This window comes from Staurois parvus, unplaced genomic scaffold (genome assembly GCF_062004578.1).
Source record: "Staurois parvus isolate SC_StPar_1 unplaced genomic scaffold, SC_StPar_1.0 ptg000052l, whole genome shotgun sequence".
Taxonomy (NCBI): domain Eukaryota; kingdom Metazoa; phylum Chordata; class Amphibia; order Anura; family Ranidae; genus Staurois; species Staurois parvus.
Window position 1 is genome coordinate 4,803,267 of NW_028317848.1, and position 25,405 is coordinate 4,828,671.

The window sequence follows — 25,405 nt, forward strand, 5'->3', positions numbered from 1 at the left end:
ACACGGCACCTAGCAAGCCACTCCTCAGCTCCTTACAGACAACTGAATGAGCCAATCATTCGCCTACATTTACTTTCCCTCTAATGCAGGCCATAGACTGTTTGTTTATCGGCCGATTTTTCGTCCAAAAAAACGAAACATCGGTCGTTCTGTTGCCACCAATGATTGCGAAAATCGGCCGTTTTTCACAAATTTTCCAACATGACCAATAAAAGAAATGAGGAGGAACCGCGAAAATCGGCCGATGCCATTGCCCCACTAACAGTGCGAAAATCGGCCAATTATTCTTTCGGACGAAAAATTGGCCGATAAATGAACCGTCTATGGCCTGCATTAAAGCAGGAAGTTCAGGGACAGTGCAGATCACAGAGGACCTGGCTGTTGTGACAGCGGACAGCAGGTAAATATTTGCAGATCGGGGGGGGGGGGGTTAGAAAATGTACTAAAGCTTTTTTTTTTTACCTTAATGCTAGAAATGTTCAAAGGTAAAAATGCATATCTTTACAGTGTTACTAAACCCCGGACCCTGCATTCACTATATCTGGTCTCCCACAGTACACAGAGCATGGAAATGCAATTATTTTAGCAAATCTAAACTGCTAAATATATCTTTTCTTATCAGCAGTTAGAGCAGTCTTGAGACTTCCATCAGTGTCCAGCCGAGCACTGGTTAAAGCTTGTAGGAAGAGTTTTCATTTTGCTCTAGGATGCAGAATCCCTGACCCCAGTGCTGATTGGCCCTGTGCTGATCAAATGCACCCTCACAAGAATTAAAAAAAAAAAAAAGCAATACACATCAAACTGAGCATGTGCAGAGTGACTCACAACTCACACAATATGTCTTATCAAGAGATAACGGGGATACTGGAAGAAAGGGAGAATCAGAGAAGTCAGGATCAAACAACATTTTTACACAATGCAGAGGATTAACCCCTTAGATTCCACAGTGAGAATAACAAGCATGCTGTACTGCAAATACAGGCTGATTTTACTGTTGTGGGTTTAGCAACACTTTAAGTACGGCTTTAAACTAGCATTTCAAGCATAACAAAAGGCAAAGCATTTCTTTTTTTTTTTTTTAGTTCTGGATAGAAATTAGAACAGGTTTTTAGTGCTGTCTGTGTCCCATTTACCGATATTATTATTATACAGTATTTATAAAGCGCCAATAGTTCGCTCAGGGCTGTACATTACAAAGGGGGACAGAACATGTGACAGAACAATACCAATACAATGCAAAACATGAGGGGATCAAGGGCCCTGCTCTTTCGAGCTTACAATCTAGGAAATCACCAAAAATAAAATAAAATAAAAAAAATTCCACATTTAGTCCAAATTTAGAGTTGTCCCCATAAGAGTATTGGAGGGAAAATCTTCCATGACATCAGGGAAATCCCTCACCTTGGAGGGATTTCCTCTCACTTTCTGTTTTGGCTATGGGACAGGAAGTAAAGGGATGAGACACAGATAGCAAAAAAACAAAAAAAACAAACAAACCTGAAGGGGTTATGACCTTCCCTTACTATCCAAAATGGTTAAACAAAGTTTTGCCTTTAGTTCTACTTTAGTGCAGATTTCTTTTACCTGCATGTGCCACAACATACCTTTCAATGGGAAAAAAAAAAAATCTAACTGAATAAATTCTACCTTTGGACTTCAGCATCCTGCTATGCTATATATATTGGGGTTGTGTTAAATTATGAAAGCAATTTTCAGATTTTTTTTTTCTCCCCTCTTTCTTCCCCAAAGAGGATCCTGTGAAGTCTCCTAGATTGTAAGCTCCAGGGAGCAGGGCCCTCCTATCCCTCTTGTATTGAACTGTATTGTTGCTGTATTGTCTCCTGTTATATTGTAAAGCACTGAGCAAACTGTTGGCTCTATATAAATCCTGTATAATAATAATAATAATAATGTAAAAATCTATACATACAAATCTGATACCAAGCCCAATGTAATTCCCACCCCCCCACTAATATTCTCACTATGCAAGGTCAAACTACAAAAATGAAGTGTCATTTGGGCACAAAACCAGCAACTCCAAAAACTGTGTCCCATAGGAGGAAATGTCTGCGGCCCTGAAGTAGTTCGGCAAATTTCATTGGAAAGTTATGACTGGCTGCCAAAAGAAATACAATGAAAATCCCAGTAATTGTCACCATTTCTTTTTGGAGACAGGAATATCGCTGAGTCTAAGAATCCTGAAACCAGCATGCATGTACCACAGCGGAAGCAAGGTTAATTAGCAAACTAAAAATTAACAATAAAGTCATTTTCAGAGCAAATACCGTTCTGAGCATTAAAAATAAATGCAGGTGTTAAAGAATCCATTCCACATGTATTCCAATAGATCAAATATATCTCACTTATCCAGGTGCCCCTAACATCTAAGGTCTGGGGTTTGAAATACACTGGTACCGAATCAATATTAATCAAAACATACAAATCAATACAACCCTGTATCCATAAATAGATCATTAAACAACTTGCAAATTAAAAAAACATTTAAATAGGAACTTCTCTCTCCCCCACCCTGCATTTTTTCATTTTATATTTTTACCCTTTTACTGGTTATGCAGCATTGTCCTCAGATCATATCTCACCTGCCCTGTGGATCTAATGTTGTCTTCCTATCAGTAACTGCTTGGGTGTAACAGTTCGGGGTCCCACACCACTATCTTGGTCCTACTCAGTGATCATGAGCCAGCTGCCACTTCCAGGTTCAAGCAGTCAGCCTGTGATTATGTACACCAGCTTGGTATACAATCGCTGTGTGTCCCTATTCCTGCAGTCTCCTAGGATATGTGGCGGGGTAATCCCAGGAGGCTGTGGGAGCAGGGACACAATATTCTCATTTAGGCGGGAATGGTGGCAGGGGGCACGGTTGGCTAAATTTTTAAAACAATTAAACAAAGCAAAAAAAATAAAAAATTGCCGTTTTAGTTTGCAGAGAACAGGAAGGCAGCAGGAACATTATAAGAATGAAAGTCTGCTTTTAGTACTTTAATTTGACTTGGTATCAGGCTCTTGCAATCCCCATATACTGTAGCACAGCTTAGAGGGGGATTGAGAAGCAGTACAGACAGCCAATCAGCTGTGCAATAATGCTCACATGCTAACACGGACGTGATGTCAGGAGGAGAGAGCAGAGTGAAGAGACCAGCTCCTTATTCTATTGCTCCTCTCCTTTCATTGTCTAGCCACAGGAAGACCTGTAAGTGTTATTTAAAGCGGAGTTCCACCCAAAAGTTGAAGCTCCGCTTATCTGCCTCCCCCCCCCCCTCCCTCGGCTGCCACATTTGGCACCTTTTGGGAGACAGGAGCGGGTACCTCCCAAAAGGTGTAAGGCTTCGCTGCCGGTTTCCCTTAGTCAAGATGGTGGCGTCAGCACCTGACAGCCAACTGAAGAATGGGCTCGGGGTGAGGACACCACTGGATCCCGGGACAGGTAAGTGGCCTAGCATTTAAAGTCAGCAGTTGCAAATACAGTATTTGTGGCTGCTAACTTTTAATATTAGGCCACTTACCTGTGACTTTTAATCTTTTTTGGTGGGGGGGGGGGAACTCCGCTATAACTGTGTAAACAAGTCCACTGGCAGGTAAAACCGCTCCCTTACATGAATTTTCATTGTCTATTTAGGCGTTTGCCTGCAACTCAACCTTAAAAGTTATACTAAACACACACTGTTTAATTGACATAGACATAATCCCATGTCTTTTTGTATGTTCAGGATGGCTCTGTAATTTTAATAAAAAAAAAAAAAAAAAGATATAGATATATATATATATATATATATATATATATACACACACACACACACACACATATATAGATATATACACACACACACACACACACACACATATATATAGATAGATACACACACACACACACACACACACAGAGGTATCTTTTTCCTGATCAATATACAGCTGTCACATAAACCAGCTTTTTCCCAGCCTATCTGCAGTTAAACATAAGCAGGAGGAGCTTCTAGTCCTCTGCTGCTGGTCACATGCTCAAAATAAAAAGTAAATAAATAAAAAAATAAAATCAGCCTTTGGGGTACAGACTTAAAAAAAAGTAATAATAGTAAACAGTTTTAAATCATCATACAAATATATATCTGAAATCAAATCTCTATTTTGTGGAAATAACATGGTGTGGGTAGATTTCAGCCAGTCACAGACTGTATCACATCCCTCCAGCCTGTGTCTTAAGAATAACAGGGAGGTGAAGCATCCATCAATCAAGATGTAATATCCCTTTCCCCCCCCCCCTTTGTGTTTAGCTGGTTGGTGAGCATGGAGGAGGAGGGAGGGAGGGAGTGGACTGTCATTTACCACTGTGTATAATTCCAAATGTGTGGCTCTATAATCACATGATCTGCACAGATGTGATAGGGAGGTTATTGCAGCATGTTGCAGCATAGCGCTTGGCTACATTGCAGTACTAACGGGACACACAGGAAACAATTGTTTCCTGTGTGTCCCTGTGGATACACCTGTCATCGCACGCAGTGTGAATTGAGCCCTAATAAAGAATTAAAGGCAAAACTTATTTTTAGCTGGGGTTATAACCCCTGTCAACTTTTTTTTTTTTTGCCATCTGTGCCACATAGGGAGTGATTTCACTTCACTTCATGCCACAACAGGAAGTGAGAGGAAATCCCTCCGAAGTGAGAGAGTCCCTGGTTGTCACCAAAACTAGTGTTTCCACTGGAAGATTTGCCCTCTGTTCTGGTGACAACCTAAAATGTAGGATTTTATTTCCCTTTCACTCTTTGTGATAGTAGTAAATAGCACAGATAGAGAGGGTGAATCTCCCTAACGTGGGCACAGATACAATAAAAACCTGACAGTTGTTCTAATCCCTCTCCACTCCACCCAAAACAGAGAAAAAAAGTTTTGCCTTTAGTTCTACTTTAACTTGAAAGGAATAGTGATACACTTTACATTCTGATACAGTTTCCAGCAGTAGCAAGGTACTTATGACCATGATAATTTCCCAAGTTTTAGTACCTTATACAGCCAATCCACCCACAACTGATATTCCTTACATCTCTTGAGGGTATCTATTTCTGTTCCTCCTCCAAATGTTGTCTCACTTGTACTACTGCTGCAATTGTCATCAGACAAAATACAATTTTGAAAATGTAACATGAAGTTTGAAACTCCCTTCTAGGCGCTGTGGTGGGTGGGTATAGCCGAGAACTGGAGCGATTTCACAACTAGAGTCCTTGGGTTACATATTAAAGGGACTCGACTAGGGGAGAATCATGGAGGTTACTATTGTTAAAGCTTCCATTTGAGAATGCTAATTGCCTGGCTGTCATGCTGAGGGATTAGATGTAGCCTAGGTTCACACTATGAAACGCACCGAATTCCTGTGCAATTCACATGCAATTTGAGCCCATTCATTTCCGATGGGCTCAAATCACACTACTTTTTAAAAATGCACTGCAGCCAATCATATGGTATATTTTTACCATGCGATCCAGTGCAAGCAATCGAACTGCGTTTGGAATCTGCATTTGGGGTGTCATTAACATTGCACTGACACCCGCTGCAGATTGCAAGGGCAGTGCGTTTTAAACATGGTGCAGGAAACACCAGCAAATCGCAGGTTTCCTACACCGCATTCTAGTATGAACCGGGGTGTGATGATATCTAAAGCTGACCATAGAGGATTCAAATCTCGGCCAGTTCAGGAGGGAACGGCCGAGTTCCAGACCATCTATGAGCAGGCTGATCGTACCCAAGTCGATCTACCAATCAACATGGGCACAATCAGCGTGTCGGATTTTCAGCATGCGATTATTGCCAGTGGCAACATCTGCTTACAATAATCACTGTGTTCTCCCTACTCGGACAGTTACTGTATTCAAATCTGCTAAGACATTTAACACTTCCATTCCCTTTCAGACTGAAAATGCTGCTGCCTACTGCGCACATTCATCCAGAGTTGTGTCTCACTAATACAGGAGATGTGTTACTAGTCAGAAGATCAAAAAAAAAACAAAGGAAAAAAGCCAAAGAAAAGAAAACTGATGCAGCTACCACATCCAATGATTGTTATGCTGCAATATTTTACATTTTTGGATTTGGGTTTAATACCGCTTAAGGACCACCTTTAATCCCTCTTAATGTGAGGCAATACCAGAACTCATCAATAGGTGGAGCTCGAGGTGAAAATTGGAGTTGATGGTCCTGGAGAACTAAGAGGTAGTGCTGGCACTGCAGTAGCAGTCCTTTATATATTATAACATAGGATAATATTTACAAAGCTCAATTTTCTTCTCTGTGTTCATTTCAAATAATCCAATGAAACATTTTTTTTCCCATTCTTTGAAAACTTTAAGTGCAGAAAAAAAAATTCTTTGTAGATACGGCTTCAGTATGTGAAAAAAACAAGGATGTCTGCTTTAACCTGCTCAAGGGAAGCTGAATGGCTCTTTAATGGCATCAATAAAGCTGCTTGATGCTTAAAGCTGTACATATGCTTGGTAAATTCTTGCAGTACACAATGCCTCTTATACAAGCGGAAACAAGAAACTAATTAATGCAACACAATAAGTAACAAAACACAAACCATTACATACAAAAGGATACAAGTTGCTATCAGAAGTCTATTCCCACTTATAAGACAATTTATTCAAAACCCCCTAAAAAGGTTGATGTAGGGGGAAAAAAAAGGGGGGAGGAGGACATGTAAGGCAAAGCTCCCAATAAAGACATAAAATGGAAGCAAATTATAATTATCCAATCAGCAAATCTGAAGACAGGACCCCAGTGATCCAATATTTACAGCAACAAATCCCGACTCCCTTCCTCAATAATTGCCTTTTATTGCAATAAAACATTAATTAGAAATTGCCTGTCTTTTGACAGAAATAAACATTTATTTACTTTTTGCCAGGGCTAAGCTCAAACTTTCATTTGAGAGCCAATAAAACATTTATAAGAAAACACAAGCTGCAGAGATAAAACTTTTTCAGGTTTTTAAAGTCCATTTTCATAATTTCATTGAATGCATAAAATTATCTTATAGTACAGCTATGGAGTCTGACTGTGATAGGGTAGGAACAGCGCAGTATTGAACACGTTGTGCACGACAGAAGTTTCAAACGTAAAAAAAAAAAAAAAAAAAGGACTATAGCAAATTTTCTGAAGGAACAAATTAGAGTTATTCTACATTTACCTTAAGCCGGTCACAGATGGATCGAAATCTGGTCAGTTCAACAGGGATCAGCCCAATTTCAGTCCTTCTATGGGCAGGCCAGTTTTATAGACGTTGATCTTTTAGCCCTGGTTCACTCCGGTGCTACTTGTGATGCGATGTGACAGTTCAAAATCGCATAACAAGTGGCGCCCTATTGTCAGCAATGGAACTGTTCAAATCAGTGCAACTCAGGCAGAGCAGACAAAAAAAGGTTCCTGCACTATTTTTTGCAATATCAGGGACAACTTGCATAGACATCTGTGCATGAAGTCAAAGCTTAATCCCTCATGCACACTGGACGTTTTTACAGCGGCTGTTTTTGATCTTTTTTCTACAGCCAGTAAACCCCCCAGCATGTTATCCTATGTGTCCATGCACACATAGACTGTAATCAACGTTTTTTGGCTGGGATGTTTTTTGGATGGAAAAAAACCCCCAGGATTAGTGGATTTCTAGAGGAGTTTTTTAGCTGTAAAACGCGGTAAAACGCTACAAACCGGCGTTTTTGGCCATTTTTTTTTTTAACAAAAAAAATGTTTTTTTGAAAAAAAAAATGCTAACAAACACAAATGCGGAAAAACGCAGCTAATCATGGCAAAACGCCACTAAACGCTAATGCAAAAACACAAAAAAAGCTGAAAGACTCATGTTTTTAACGTGACTTTACACAGCTAACGTTACTAGCGTTACCAAAACGTCCCGTGTGCATGAGGACTTAGAGAAGTTTCCTTTTCTTTTACTGTTATAGGATGATCTCCCCTGTTGGACAACAGCAGGAGAAAAAAAAAACATGGAGAGATTTACTAAAACCGGAAAGCGCAAAATCCAGTAGCCAATCCGTTAACTTCAGCTTGTTCTATTAATCTTTGACAATACAACCTGGAAGTTTCTATGCAGAGCTGCACCAGATTTTGCACCATGCAGTTTTAATAAATAACCCCCCACGTGTCAAATCAGCTGAAATTTGTTGAATCGGCCCTGCTGGCACCAACCAGCTTGACTTTCATGTAACAACCAAATGATCCATGTAGAAAACTGTCAGTCGAAGAGTGACTGCAGCCAATCAGATGCAGTCACTGTTCATGTATTCTGACAGTTGTGGAAGCTGTCAGAATACCATGGCCAACTGGGAAGATTCCTCTAACTGCACTGTTTAATGTGGATGGGGAATCTATTGATTTCTCTCATTCAGCTCACGAGGCTGAACAAGAAAATTCTTAATGTGTACGGCTAGCCTAAAAGTGAAACTTTAGGCCCAAAATAAAAAAGGGAAAACAGGCAGGTATGTGCAGCTCACTGTACAAATTCGGCAATGCCCAATCTGACACACGTATGCGGGAGTGACGTCATCCCCGTCTGGTCAATAAAAGTGGTCGGTGACTGAGACCTGGAAGCCAGCCACCTGAGGATGTCATCTGCCAGGTGGGGAGCTCCATGACGCTGCATCGCTGGAGCCAAAATGATTATAGTTCCGTTTTAAAATCCTTCGACACGGGAATTGCTGCCGATTGGCAATCCACAGTGGATCCCTTTGTCGGTTACCCACTCCTGTTTCAATAAAGTTTTCACGCCAAACTCCCGTTTCCCTGTGCAGCATCGGTGTTCATTAAATGCAGTTGCAGTGTGGCACCATTCACTTCTATGGGATGTGCTGGCAGGCGTAATTGGCTAACGTTTCCTTCAATTTTTTTTCTGCAGCTTCACAAGGCAAAGTATCCTCAACTGCCTGGATTTAGGACACTGTCATGCCCATGTGAAAGGGGCTTTAGATACACAAACCTGGGGGTACCTTTTGACTTCCACCACAGAGGAAAGGTTTACATATAAACATTGTTCTCCTCAAATTGCAGAAGTTTCTCCTCACGGGACATAACTAAACAACCCCTCCCGTCTGTAGGATTTTCTAACTATTCATCATGGTTTTATATCCAGCTGGAATGTTCAACAACCCCCCTTCACCACCAGCCAGACACCTAAAAAAATAAGAAGACATGTTTTCTCTGGCCTCCCCACGTGACTTAACCACACACTGCAGACGTAGCATCACCCCTCCCCGATGAGATCACTGACATCTGGATTACATGGAGGCCGGGATAATGTGAACCTTTGAAGCAGAACGCATAGAACAGGGCGAGTGATTGACAAATAGAAATTGCCTAAATCTCCGAGGTAAACACTGTGTGAAAATGACAGACCAACAGCGTGAAAGTAATTATTGGGTGCGAAGAAATGAGAAACAATACAGGGAAGTTAAGCTCCACACTGCCTACGTACACATGGAGGCTCTACCTGAGCCAAGCCATTGTTATCCAACACTTTCACGTACCAATTAGAAATAAACACACTATATGAACGGCTTTCCCTGTACCTGCTTGTCTTATGAATTTGTGCAGGGAACGTGCCACAAACATTTTAGGCCTCATAGAAGTCTTAGACATGGTGGCTTTGGGCAGTGCTCTACTACCTTCCCCTATGAAACCGAATACATACCACATGCAATGTTCCCTGCAGTACAACACAATAAAAAGTTACAGTGGACAGCAAATCAAAACCAAACTGAGCTCAGATCTGCTCCCATCCCTATTGTAAGCCTATTCTACCCTTTGAAAGCAGAGGCCTATACTTACCTGTTCTGAAGCTGCTCTGGTCCAGTCACCTTCTCTCTCCAGCACCGGCTTTAGCTTGGAGAAGAGATAGCCAACAATGGTTGCCGACCCTGGGCAATAACATCACCTATACGCTTACTATGGGGCATCTGTTGTCAGCTGTCCTCCTCTACACTGAAGCCGGCGGTGGAACCCCATCATGGACCAGAGCAACTAGGTAACTATGGGCATCTTTCCATTTATAGGGTAGATAGAATATGCTGAGAACTGGGGTGGGAGTAGATGTAAAGTGTTACTATACCCACAACAGTAAAATCAGTCTGTATATGCAGTAAAACATGTTTGTTATAGTCTCTGTGGAACCTAAGGGGTTAATCCTCTGCATTGTGTAAAAAGTTTGTTTGATCCTGTCTTCTCTGATCCTCCCTTTCTTCCAGTGTCCCCCTCTTATTTCCTGATAAGACATATTGTGTGGAGTCACTCTGCACATGCTCAGCTTGATGTGTATTGGTTTTTTTTCTTCTTTTGCTGTTTCCAATCCATCTACCGTAGTTAGAGTAGCAGTGGCAGGTCTACACATGCTCAGTTTGGTGTGTATTGCTAGAGAGTTTTTTTTTTGGAAGAGTACATGTGATCAGTACAGGGCCAATCAGTGCTGTCCAGACAAGAGGGTCAGGGGTTATGCAGTCTCACAAGACAGAGAATTAAAACTCCTACAAGACTACCAGTGCTCAGCTGGACAATGATAGAAGTCACAAGACTGCTCTAACTGCTGATGAGAAAAGGTATTTAGAAGTTTATATTTACTAAAATAATTGCATTTCCATGTAGTGTGTACTGTGGGAGACCAGATATAGTGAATGCAGGGTCCTGGGTTTAGTACCACTTAAAGTGGAAGGCAGGTCAAAGCCCAGCTAAGCTTAAAGTGTATAAATCTGTTGCAACTTTGCATTGCGACTTGATGCAACTCTGATGTTTTGTGACTTCAGAGGTTGTATGTTCAAAAATAAATCACACTCTGTATTGTTATGATTGACCAAAGCCACAAATAAAATAAACTACTTCCTTGCAACTTTTGAGATTTTAACATTGCAGTCTATGGCGCGCATGGAAGACGCAGAAACATAGTGCAGAAACTATTTTTTGTCACTGCTACTTGAGTCGCACCAATTATGACAGCACTTATTGAAATGAATGTGTTTGGACTTGTCATGCGACTTTGTCTCGCACGTCACATTGAGTTGCACGAGACGTCGCAGCAGTGTGAATGAGGGCTTAGGGTACACACACACATACCATTGTCCCCCCTCCTCACTGAAACGACAGTACTGGACTTCAAGTCCACCAAGCCCAGGACTACCTCTTCCAAGTGGACATAACAGTTCCTGGGCTTGGTTCAGAACACTCACACTACATAAACTGGACAAAAGAATGACAAACCTGTTAAAACTGCCAGTATGAGTACACCCTAATGCCTGGTTCATACCTATGTGTTCGCACTACAGCCCATTTAACGGGTTTTCCTATGGAATATGTTCACATCTATGATTTGCTGCTGCATTTGTATAAAGGGTCAGGGACATTTTTTTCCCCACAGCAGATTGTGTTTGTGGTGCAACAGACATCAATGGAACTGCACCAAAAAAGCAAGTGTTGTGTTTTGCTTTTTTTTGCCCATATATATTGAATGCGACTTTGATGCGATTTTACACTCTCTGGCACTAAAGTTGCAGAAAAGTAGTGCAGGAACATTTTTAAAGTCCCAGCAACTTTGAAAAGGTTCCTGCACTACTTTGATGTGACTGAGTGCCAGAAAGAGTAAAGTTGCACTCCATACTTTCCTATTGGAAAAAAACAAACCGCAAAATGCATCAAAAACGTGTAAAAAAGTGCTCATAAATGCAGCAATCGCAACACGCATAGGTGAACCAGGCCTTAAAGTGTTACTAAACCCAGGACCCTGCATTCACTATATCTGGTGTCCCGCAGTACACAGAACATGGAAATGCAATTATCTTATTAAATATAAACTGCTAAATACCTTTTCTCATCAGCAGTTAGATCAGTCTTGTGACTTAAGCAGAGCACTGGTTAAAGCTTGTAGGAGGAGTTTTCTTTCTGCTTTAGGAGGATGTGAAAGTCCTGACCCTCTGTCTAGACAGTACTGATTGGCCCTGTGCTGATCACATGCAGTCTCCCAAGAAAAAAAAAAAAAACTCTCGAGCAATACACACCAAACTGAGCATGTGACTACAGATTCAGTCTGTATCAGGTGGTCATTTCAACAAGAGGAGGGGCAGAGAAGAAAGTTTCAAACAGCCTTTTTACACAATGCAGCAGATTAACCCCTTAGGTTCCTTAGGGAGTATAACAAGCATGCTTTACTGCATATACAGACTGATTTTACTTTTGTGGGTTTAGTAACACTTTAAAGTAATTCTGAAACCCAAGAAGAATAGTTTTCCCCTTTAGCTCCACAAAATTATGTAGCACTGCATGCTTTTTTTGTTTTATTTTCCCTTAAAACCTTACTTTTGCCTTTCCTTTTAAAAACCCCTTTTGGAACTTGAGATGCTTACAAAAATGAGGGACTATGAGCCCCTTTTGGACAGATTTTATTTAGCCCTTTCAGCAGGTTTATTTATTGCATTACTCATAGGTGGTGGATTTGTCTGTTTTATCCTTTGAATGTTCTTTTAACTGACATATTAGATATCAAAACCCAAATAAAAAGAATTTTAAAAAGAAAAAAAAACAAACAAAAAACACACACTTGCATGTTTCCCATATGGCTAGTTAGGGAGCATTCACTGTCATGTCATTGGCCTTTCTGGTCAAGTGTACCAGAATCCTAGAGCCACTGTTGTAGGACTTGCAGAGAGTGCAGGGGAGTATGGGGAGTATTTTGTGAATAAAGGAGAAGTGAAGCCAAAGCTTCTTTGACTATATCTGTGGATCACAGGAGTGCAGTTTGTTATGCACTCCTGTGACCAGTTTTCAGCTGACAGCGGGCTAATGCCCGCTGTAGGCTGACATCACTCAGCCGATCAAGGCTGGGGAAAGTGATCACTGAGTTCTCACCCTTACAGCCAGCGGGGAATAGATGCAGCATTGGACCCATGCTGCATCCTCCTAGGTAAGTATCAGGCTAGGTTCACATCTGTGCGGGTGGTTCGGCTGCGGATCCGCACGTAAATCCATGCAGCCTCACCACCCGCACAGAGGAATGCGGACTCGCGGGTGGGTGCCATTAATTCTAATGGCATGCCGCCCGCACTGGAAAATGCAAACGTACTGGGAACCAAGGGCTGCATTTTCAGAAGTGCAGGGACTTCTTCCCTGCGTGTCACAGGGCATGGGAGTCCATTCAAATGCACAGCCGCATATATGTGAACCAGGGGTAAGTCCTCATGAACACTGGAAATTTTTTGGCTTTTGGAATTTTATTTCAGTAAACTCCCCAGCATGTTATCCTATGTGTCCATGCACACATAGGCTTTAATCAGTGTTTTTAGGCTGGAAAAAAACCCCAGAACTAGTGGGTTTCTAGAGGAGTTTTTTAGCTGTAAAACACTCTAACACTGGTAAACGTGTCAAAACGATGGTTTTGGGCCTTTGTTTTGAGCTAAAATGTTTTTTCTGTAGAAAACACAAAAAAATGCAAAAAGCAGAAAAACAGGACTAAATGCTAATGCAAAAATGCTAAAAAATATGAAAAAACTCACATTCTTAAACGTGACTTTATACAGCTAACATTCCTGGTGTTTTTAAACTGCTCAGTGTGCATGAGAACTAAATGGGGAAAAAAAAAGCCCTATTTCTCTTTTAAAGGCATTGGTGATATGAATGAAATATATATATATATATATATATATATATATATATATACACATATATAATATATACAAGGGATAGCTTCTGCCACCCCCCTCTGTCATTCCCTCCACTGGCTTCTGATTGCCCAACGCATTAAGTTCAAACTACCAACATTGACATACAAAGCCATTCATAAAGCTGCCCCAAGCTACCTCACCGATCTGATACCCAAATACCACCCAACCCGTACTCTTTGCTCCTCACAAGACCTCCTACTTTCTAGCTCCCTGGTCTCCTCCTCCCACGCCCGACTGCAGGACTTCTCCAAGACTTCCCTCATCCTCTGGAACTCACTACCCCAATCTATCAGACTGTCACCTACCCTCCTCACCTTTAGGCACACCCAGAAAACCCATCTCTTCAGGGAAGCCTACCCCACTCTCACCTAACAGCCGATCTCCTCCACTCCGCCTACAACTCCATCCCCCACAGCCATTTCCTCCTGTATCACTATCTCCTCCCTCCTAGATTGTAAGCTCGAAAGAGCAGGGATCTCAAACCCCTCATGTATTGTTTTGTTACTGTATTGTCTCATGTACTGTCCCCCACTATGTACTAATGTGCAGCGCTGAGCAAACCTTTTGGCGCTATATAAATACTGTATAATAATAATAATAGCACAATATGTTTTTAACCAACATGGATTTAATAATACTTTAACACACTTCCCGTCCCAGGGTGACAATGTCGTTCAGTGACAGTGAGGAGCCACTTTCTAAACACTCATGGCCTTCACAGCCTACTGGATGTTGCTGCATCCAAGAGGAATACATGGCAGTTAATTAAGAACTTGTGCCAAATGTCCATGCCTAAATGCAAACAAATTCAGCCATAACTACAAGCCCTTTAAAATGAGCCTGTGTGTGGCCATCTGAATCTAGGCCAAACTATGTTGGGTAATTCTTTTTCTTTACAATAGTAAATAAGAGTGGCCAAAACTTTCACCCTCCAGGCCACGTCAACGGATCACAACAAACCTGCCCGTGTCTGGAACTTGATAGACAAACTTCAAGCATGAGAAACTACAAGAGCAGATGTTTTTACTCAGTAATTCCATTTTCACTCAATTGCTTCCAGACGGATTGTTAAAAAAAAAAAAAGTGGTGGTATTTATTTCGGTCACAGAGATGGGTAGGGCACGATACCCCCTCCTCTCCGCTCCGGAATGTGGAGATTGTATCAGTATTATTTTCCATATAGCCTGGTTTTTGTTACAGGAGACTTATTTGGATTTGAGGGAATAAAATATAAGTCAATGCAAGCCACATTCTTTTCAAATCGTAACCAAAGTCAAAATTTTCAGTTACAAACAAAAAAATGTTAAAGGGGACCTTTTATAAAAAGATACAAGGTCCGCTTTACCAACGGTTCCCCCACCCCCAAGTAAAAACACCAAGTCAAAGCTGCTAAAATAAAGCCTTGTGAACTCCAGGAAATGGGCAGAAACCACAACCAAGGTAGGATTTTTTCTTTTACAAAGTTTTTTTTTTTTTTTTGAAGCTTTGACTGAGTATCTTTTATTTAGGGGGTAGGGCTTTAAGCAAAGTGGACCTTGTATTTTCATGTAAGATCCGTTTTAAAGAAGACTGTTAAGATCTCTGCGACCCATCATAGATCACGCTTCTATCCAGAATGGTGGTTGGTATGGCGTGACCACTATCAACCAATCATGAATGGACCTTTTGTACCATAGGCGAAGGAAAAAAAAAAAAAAAAAGGACACTCAAAACTGATTTCTGACTTTTTTTTCACTGAGAATCTGCCTATTCGATATACATATAAGAGCCCACCCGTAACATTGGTGTGATTTACTAAAACCGATGCACACAGAATCTGGTGCAGCTGTGTATAGTAACCAATCAGCTGCCAGGTTTTATTGTCAAAGCTTGACTGAACACGTTAGAAGCTGATTGGTTACTAGTACGCACAGCTGCACCAGATTCTGTGTGCACCAGTTTTAGTAAATCTCCTCCTATGTGTAGTAAATCCCTTCCTATGTGTTGTATTAATTATTAAGTTTTTGTGTATTGAGGACAGTTTTTAAAATGGGCTGAAGGTATTTTGAAAAACTACATAACAAAACAAAAAAAGAAATTGACAAACTGTTTTTTTCCACTGCAGATTTGTGCTGTGCTGGCTAGGTGCAATGGGATTATATTCAAAATGAACGCCAGAGCAACTACATTTATTTGCCTGCATCATCACAGCATATTTGAAGCACTGGTGTGTATTACATGACACAATCTACTTAGGAAATCACACATGCAAAAATAAACTAGAAAAAGCAAAACACCTTCCTTTCTTGGTAGGGTGCACAATCTACTATTCATAGCGTGGGAAAAAAAAAACATAAAAAACAGAATGGATTAAGTCAATAACTACTTCTGCAGAAAGCTGGGGCCTTACTTTTAACAGCACTTACTATCAAAACAAAAACAAAAAAACACACCACACACATCATAATAATAATAATCGTCATAATAATAAAATCACATCAAACCTCTTTTTTGCCACTAAAGTGTCACTAAACGTTTCTCGTAAAAATAATGTTCAAATCTAGAAAAATTTCCTAAGCACCACCTTAGTGGAATCAAAGAATGGTTATATATTTTTTCCACTATTGTGTTCTCCCTTACGATCCAGTTTTCCTTAACTTCTGCTTCTCAGTTGCGAGCAGTGCACATGTATTTCAGGCAATTCTACTGCTCTCCTCACACTACAAATCCCAGAAAACATTGCGCCTGCCAATTCTGATGTATTTGCTTCTCTATTATTGTTCATTGATGCTGGTACCTCCCACAAGTGTCTGCTACCAAGTACCAGCACAAAACACAAGTCAAACTTTTGCTTTTCCTGATCCCGCTCTCGGTCAAGAAACCCATGAATGGCAATTTTGTGAATGGGAGGTTTTCACTGCTTTTATGTGCCAACACTGGATGACATGTACTAATATATTCCATCTCAGGAGCGTATTGAGGAGGGTAGCAACACCCCCACATTTAGTGGGACCAAGGAGACTGAACGTAGCCACCCACATAACAGACGTTGGATCAGAGGGGATCTACACTCCCACGTACAGTGGGACCATGGAGACAAGACATAGCCACCTTCATAACAGAAACTGGATCAGAGGTTGGTTACATTCCCACATACAGTAGAACCATAGAGACTGAACACAGCCACCCTCATAGTCAAAGTTGGATCAAAGGGTGGCTACACTCCTTTATACAGTGAGAACATGGAGACCAAGATGCAGCCACATTCATAATGGAAGTTGGAACAGAGAAAATTTATATTTCTGGATGTACTACCCTCATAATAGAAACTGGATCAGAGGGTGGCCACATTCTCTCATACAGTGGGATCATGGAGAGCAAACACAGTCACCCATATAACAGACGTTGGATGAGAGGGTGGCCACACTCCCACAAACAGTGAGACCATAGAGACTGAACATACCCACCCTCATAACAGAAACTGGATCAGAGGGTGGCCACATTCTCATATACAGTGGGATCATGGAGTACAAACACAGTCACCTTCATAACAACAGTGGGATCATGGAGATCAAGCACAGTCACCCTCATAACAGACATTGGATGAGAGGGTGGCTACACTCCCACAAACAGCGAGACCATGGAGACTGAACATACCCACCCTCATAATAGAAACTGGATCAGAGGATGGCCACATTCTTACACACAGTTGGATCATGGAGACCAACTACAGCCACCATTGTAGTAGAAACTGGACCATGAAACATGGAGACCAAAATGCAGCCACCATCATAATGGACGTTGGATCAGAGGAATTTATAAATGTATATTTCTGGATGTACTATTACAAAACATCAGACACAGATATGGGATAACATATTTTTCTGTTTTGGGTTTAGTGCCACATCAACCCTCTCCCCTCCTTAAGCAAACCTACTGGCCACTATTTAACAGAGCAGGATCCACATGCAAGGAGAAACAGCCACCCTTCCAATAGAAGTTAGATCAGAGGGTGGCTACATTCCCACATGGAGACCGAACACAACCACACTGGCAGTAGAAATTGGATCATGGAGACGAAATTGTAGCCACCTTCATAATGAAAGGTGGATCAGTGCAATTTATAAATGTATATTTTTGAACGTACTAACACAAGGTAAAACAGAAGGCATAAGATGCAGGTATGTGATAACATATTTTTTTTCTGCTTTGGGTTTAGTGCCAGTTCGACCCTCTCCCCTCTGTAAGCGAGACTACCGGCCATCATTAACACAGCAGGATCCAAATGCAAGTAATGCTAAAGATTGGATGCTAAAGCAGATGCAACCAATCAGTAAGACTGCCTGCAAACATCCCACCAACAGCTGAGCACCAGATGTGAAAGTTGGAGCAGACACAGAGGGAGCTCAGAGCTCCCATTACAGGGGAAGTGGTGGGAGTTGAAAATTGATGAATATCAAAAGAATATTAAGATACATCTTTGATTCTTGAAAAATATGGGCATGGTAGTTCACTGGTTAGCACTTCTGCCTTGCAGCTCTGGGGTCCTTGGTTCGAACCCCAGGGCAATATCTGCATGAAGTTTGTATGTTCTCCCTGTACTTGTGGGGTTTCCTTCCTCAGTTTCCTCCAATACACTAAGGACACACTGGTGGGTCAATTGGTTCTTGTCCAAATTGTCCCTAGTATGTGTATGTATGCATGTAGAGTAGGAACTTTGATTGTAGGCTCCTGGAGGGCAGGGACAGACGTGAATGTACAATATGTAAAATGCTGCATACATGTTCGGTGCTAAATAAATATTCAAAATAAATCAATGAATCTGTCAGAAAACCCCTTGTGATTTAGAAGTGTGGTCTATGTGATACACCCTCAACCAAATGAGAGGAGTCACTAAGGAGCACTGGAGATATTATCACACTCAGAGCTACTCCAATTTTACTTGGAGAAAGGCAACCTAGCCTTGGAAAGTCAATTATAAAGCAGGAATAAGCAGCTGGAATATTAGGGGCCCTTTACCTGCCCAACAGCTTTGCTCAAACAAATGATCAGCAAGATCCATCATGGGGTACCAATTGGTTTGGCCCAATAACTGAAAGTGAAAAACCTTTTGAAGGTTTCAGTGAAGCAACAAAACAGTGTGGAGGGCTCAAATGCAAGCTGCAATTCACCAACACAGATACGTGTCCCAGGACAGTGACTTCAAAGCAAATCGTCTGCATCTGATCCTCTATGTAAAGAATCCGAAGCTCTAACTAGCATCTTTCTAAGCAAAACAAGGGCTCCCGCAAAACCCTTTATCCAGCCTGTATACTGCAGACAGCCATTTCATGCCTCTTAACCCCCATCACCTCTATGGAATGGGGATGGGGAAACAACGGGACAATACAACCAATAATGTTACAGCAATGAAGCAACAATGTGCAGTAATGTTGACCTGCAGTATACCTCACAGTTCCGGTGCACGGATGGGTATCTTAAAAGCCTAACTCTGAGAATTACACAAATTACCCTTGCGGTGGCCCCGTGGCTCCCCCTCCCCAAACTACATGGGTTAAATGCTCGTTAAGCCTAGGAGTAGACAACTGAGGTGCAATACTTCAATTATACTTTCGCTCTGGCAAGTTTCCTCCATCTGTGTGACCAGTCTCCTGAAACTTTTTCTCCAACACGCTCTGCTCACATACTAAGGTCATCAAGTACAACAACAGGCCAATAGCCTTGCATTGTACAGGAGAATGGCAGGGGACTGTCTAAAGCTCATAATTTCAAGCAGAGTGTGAAAGTGAGGAATAGGATAGGTATTACAAGCTATTCCTCTACCCCTAGACCTGGCGAGCATTTAACTCTTGTAGTGCAGGGGGGCCCACAGCAAGGGTCATTTTTAATTCCTGAAGTTGGGCTTTGAAATATTGCATCGACTACTTTTTTTTTTACCTTAGGCACCATTGTTTTTAGGGACAATCATCTGTCACATTCATAGTACACCATGCCATGTTCTGAAATACCAAGAAGTGGTACTTTGCATATATAACACAACATAAAAACTAGGAAAGATATTAAAGTGCTTTGATACATAACTGAAAAATTCTAGGGTCTGGTGTACATCTACGAGTTGCAGCAATGCGCATGTTACAACACATTGATGCAGCGTGGTGCCATTCATTTTGAAAGTATCCCAATGCCCCCAAAACAACATACATGCACTGAAACGCATGACAATGCAACATAGTGCATTGCAGTGTGCTACTGCAACCAGTGTGACATATCAGATAACTGGGACATTTTTGCGCGTGGAAAGCCCATTGACTTTAACGAATACAATGCACGTTAACGCGTGACATAGCACACATTAACAAACATGCATTAACAAATACAAATGGACCCTTAATGTTATGGAAGGGATTATTATTAGTTAAAAGGCCAAGTACTCAGACTTGTGATAGTTATATGAATTCTTCATACAGCTGCCTCTAAAGAAAATCCCTCTGTGAGAAGCCACAGCTGTAAGCTGCCATACTGTGACTCCTAAGCCATGTAGTAATTCCCAGGCAGTGAAGCTGAACCTATTCAGTTTCACTATGAGTGACACCATTGTCCTGGACACCCTGGCATCCCAAAAGTCAGTAGGGCAGCTTCCCTCTGAGAATTCATATATAAGTATGACGCTTTATAAGATTGCTTTAATTAGGCTTACATATCTCAGCCGTATCATGTCCCCCTTCATAGAGGTCACGTTCAACCAAGTATCAAAAGACTCCTCGGTTTATCTCAATGAACAGTACATAGTGGAAAATGTGCCCCAAAAATATATTGCAATGCTCACTATCACACTGTATGTCAGTATTGCTCGGGAGGTTCTCTATACACATCTGTATGTACAGCATATGTTCCATCTGTATTACTCAACCTTGTTTGCATCATTCGCTTTTGTTGTACAGCACCATGGGGATGACAGTTAGATCTAATAATAAAAGATATGCACATACTGTATAATTACTTTCCTATCAGCCCTTAGGGTGTATGAAAATGCAAATATATACTTCTGTGTAATGGTGTACAAGATCAATAAAGTTACTGATGGGTTGAATATAACGCACAGACGCTCTAGCTGGGTAAGCGACTGAAAATCTTCCCCAAGCTATGTGGAAGCCTGCATCTAAAAGTAAGGACGGTCGGACATGGCAACACTTGCAGACAACTGAACAAAATTCCTCCAATGCAGTCTAATATGACTGTTTACTGACACAAAGCTCTGTGGGGTTGATTTACTAAAAGTGGAGAGTGCAAAATCTGGTGCCGCTGTGCATGGTAGCCAATCAGCTTCTAACTTTACCTTGTTCACTTATGCTTTGACAATGAAACCTGGAAGCTGATTGGTTTCTATGCACAGCTGCACCAGATTTTGCACTCTCCTGTTTTAGTAAATCAACTCCTGTGTAGCACTTCAGAATGAAAATGTATACACAGTACCCAAATACTGTTACTAGGTCAGTGTTAAAAAATGTTTTTTTTTTAAAAATGCCTCTATAGGAGATGAGCTTATCTGCACATAAAGATCGGCTTATTTCAGCAAGTCTTCCCAGGAGTCTAGACAGTCAGCACTCCAGGGCAGGACCCTGCAACCCACATTCATGTGTCGGAATTCTTTGGGTTTTCTATAAAACGGACGGGTTAAATAGATTCCACTGAGATTTATGTCAGTCTCCAGGAAATAAATTCCACAACTGCCCTGCAGTCCTGGGTGACGTTGATTACAAACAAAGCTAAAAAAAACAAGCATGATCGCCTGCAAAAAGAAGTCAAGGAATTGGCACACATACATCCCAAATCAAAGTCAAGAAATCTTTTATTAGAAAACAACAAAAATAAAGTCTTATACTAGAAAACAAAATAATTCTTATATTAAAAAACAAAAACAACAAGCATAAACAAAGTCTTATACTAGAAAACAAAAGAAAAAAATATTATATTAGAAACCAAAAACAAACATAAACAAGGTCTTATCCTAGAAAACAAAAACGACAAAAATAAAGTCATATTAAAAAAAGTGTAAAAAATTAAAGGATTAAATAAATAGCATTAAAAAGGCAGACCAGAAATGCCATCACATGCAAAAAAGAAATGTTGAAAGTCTGAAAACAAGTTTCCAGCCTGCCCTGGGCTAGTGTCTCTGTCAACAAAAGGGGGGTATTTGTAGTGGATGGGGCTTAGCAGGAAGTGGGGGAGGGGAGCACGATATTATAAACACAGCTGAGGCTCTGGGGGTCTAATTTTTTGAAGCCATCAATAAGTTGAGCAAAACTCTAGCGGCACTGAAAATAGTTCCTTGCACACACCACCTAAAGCCTATTTACAATATCCATCATCGAGGTTTTCAAACAAAATCGACCAAACAAGTCTAACCATCCCATTTCCCTGTACTAAACTCATCTGAGCTCTGCATTCCTTGACATTGGGGGCCTTGTGATCCTCATAGGGACCCCTGGGCTCTTCCAAAATATTTTCAATAATCTCAACTGGCACAGAACCAAAAATCATTTGTGAATGGATTGGTAGTTGAGCCCCAGACCTCGTCATACATCAGATATATAATGTTCAGGCAAAACACGGGAAAATGATCCATTGTTCTCACCGACTTTACACCAATACGGCACACAATACCCAACCAAGAATGGCTGCTGAGAGAGACTACTAAAGGGAAAAAGATCTAAGTAGATGTGATTAGAGCTAATTAGCCTTTAAATATTCCCTATTGGTGTATGTGTCTGTGTGTGTGTGTGTGTATGTATGTATGTATGTGTGTGTGTGTATGTCTATGTGTGTGTATGTGTGTGTATGTATGTATATATGTGTGTGTATGTATGTATGTGTGTGTATGTGTATGTATATATGTGTGTGTATGTATATATGTGTGTGTATGTATATATGTGTGTGTGTGTATGTGTATGTATATATGTGTGTGTATGTGTGTGTATATATGTATGTATGTATGTGTGTGTGTGTGTGTGTGTGTGTGTGTGTGTGTGTAGTATTGCAGACCAGAATGAGTGTAATTACTTGTATTGTTTACAGGAGAGGTCTTCTCCAGCTGATTGACACCCCAGGAGCCCAGCTCTGATCTGCACATGACATTTACAGCCAATCTGGGATTCTGATCACAACCTCTTTAGTAGAAGTTTGCTGTGACATCTATAGTGAGGGGGGATCACTTGGAAAAAGCCAATTCCTGCAAACAGGAGTCATCAGATTTCACTGGGAGGGGTGAAGCAAGGCTGGTTGCTATGAGCAACAGCTACAAAGCTCCCCCCCCACACAGTTGCTTCACCTTGTGTACTATGCAAAAGCTCCTTACATATCAGGAAAAGTAATTTGCAGAAAAGGATGTATTAAATGTCAATAATGAAGCCAGACTGGTTGCTATGAGCAACAGCTACAAAGCCCCCCCCCCCCCCCCCCACAGACACACACACAGTTACACCACCATGTGTACTATGCAGAAGCCCCTTCCCTAACAGCATCAGTACATTGCAGAAAAGGATGTATTAATTGTCAATAATAAAGCCAGGCCGGTTGCTACGGGCAACAGCTGTACTTCCCCTATCTGCTCTAGCACCATGAAGTGGGGGTATTGGATCTGGATGAAGCCAGGATGCTTGCTAAGGACAACCGATGTCCCTTTCCACTCCTTAGCACCAGCCTTTTTTACCATACAGAAGGCTGTATCAGATAGAGCCAGTCTGGTTGCTATGGGCAACTGATGCCCTTTCCCCATCAGCACCAGTACAATGCAGAAGGGTGTATCAGATGTCAATGGGTGGGTGAAGCCAGGATGGCTGCTATGGGCAACAGCTGCACCCCTTCCCCCTCCAATCAGCTCTAGTAACATGCAGAGGTGGGCATCTGCTGGTTGCCAAGGGCAACAGATGTCGTCACCCCCCCCCCCCCCCCCCATTATCACCAGCTTGTTTGCCATACATAAGGCTGTATAAGATGAAGTCAGTCTGGTTGCTCTGGACAACAACTGCGCTTTCCCCATCAGCACCATATGGGTATATCAGAGGTCAATGGTGGGAATGAAGGCAGGATGGTTGTTATGGGCAACTGCTGAAACCCCCTATCAGATCACCAGCACCATGCAGAATGGGGTATCCAATGATTTCAGGCTGGTTGCTATGGGCAACGGCTGCCCTTTCTCCCTCATCAGTACCAGCTTGTGTCCCATGCATTAGTCGGGTTGCTCTGAGTAACAGCAGCACCAGCACAATACAAAAGGGGGGGGGGGGTCGGATGAAGCCAGGCTGGTTGCTATGGACAACACTCCGCTCCTCTCTCCCAGCCCCCCCCCCCGGTTTGTGTAGCGTGTAGGATCCCGGTACAGGCACCGCACACCCCGCTCTACTCACCGTTTCCCCGGACACAAGGGCCAGCCAGCCGAAGCCCAGCACGATCCATATATTCCTCATTCTGAGCCCCGGTGAGGGAGGCGGCACGCTGCAAACTTGTTCAGCCGGCTCCCAGCTCACTTGTTGCTATAGAATTCCCCAACAGAGGAGAGCCGAGCCCGAGCCCCGCACACAACACTGCCGGCTCCCCGGGCGCTTCCGTTCCGATCCGCTACGAAGTTTGGGCTGCCGGTCACACGTGATCCCCGGAGGAGGAGGCGGCGGAGGTCGGGCGATCAGCCCCGTCTAGTGTGCTCGCCGCTCGCTGACTGCGCCGCTCTGATCGCTTCTCCGCTTCACTGTGCCTGGGAGAGCCCGTCCTCCCTCCGCCTGACAACACTCAGCTATGTGGACTAGTGCGACTCCTACTGTACTACACCCGGGACACAGAGAGAGAGAGAGACCGACCGGGAGAGGGCAGGAAGTGTCTGAGCCGCTGTACACCCTCCCCCTGTCCACATCTACTACTATGACTGCCCAGGGCTGCCCCCCATCCCCCGAATCTACCTTCTACACACTACAACTACCCTCTACTACCACCATAACACCACAACTACCACCATAACACTTCTACACACTACAACTACCACCATAACACCACAACTACACCTCTACTACCACCATAACACTTCTACTACCACCATAACATCACAACTACCACCATAACACCACAACTACACCTCTACTACCACCATAACACTTCTACTACCACCATAACATCACAACTACCACCATCACACCACAACTACACCTCTACTACCACCATAACACCTCTACTAACCTCTACTACCACCATAACACCACAACTACACCTTCTACTACCACCATAACACCTCTACTACCACCATAACACCACAACTATACCTCTACTACCACCATACCATTTCTACTACCCTCTACTACCACCATAACACTTCTACTACCCTCTACTACCACCATAACACTTCTACTACCACCATAACATCACAACTACCACCATAACACCACAACTACACCTCTACTACCACCATAACACCTCTACTACCACCATAACACCACAAGTACACCTTCTACTACCACCATAACACCTCTACTACCACCATAACACCACAACTATACCTCTACTACCACCATACCATTTCTACTACCCTCTACTACCACCATAACACTTCTACTACCCTCTACTACCACCATAACACTTCTACTACCACCATAACACCACAACTACACCTCTACTACCACCATATAACCTCTACTACCCTCCTACCACCATAACACCTCTAC

General features: G+C 42.1%; 1 protein-coding gene across 1 annotated transcript in view; it reads right to left on the reverse strand.

Moving 5' to 3' along the window:
- Positions 1-24,526, reverse strand: part of SDC2 (syndecan 2) — a 156,043-nt gene extending 131,517 nt beyond the window's left edge. The window contains exon 1 of the mRNA XM_089666631.1: positions 24,104-24,526. Within this exon, the coding sequence (XP_089522757.1) occupies positions 24,104-24,163 (60 nt within the window). The 5' untranslated portion in view covers positions 24,164-24,526. The remainder of the gene's footprint in view (positions 1-24,103) is intronic.
- Positions 24,527-25,405: the final 879 nt, after the last annotated feature.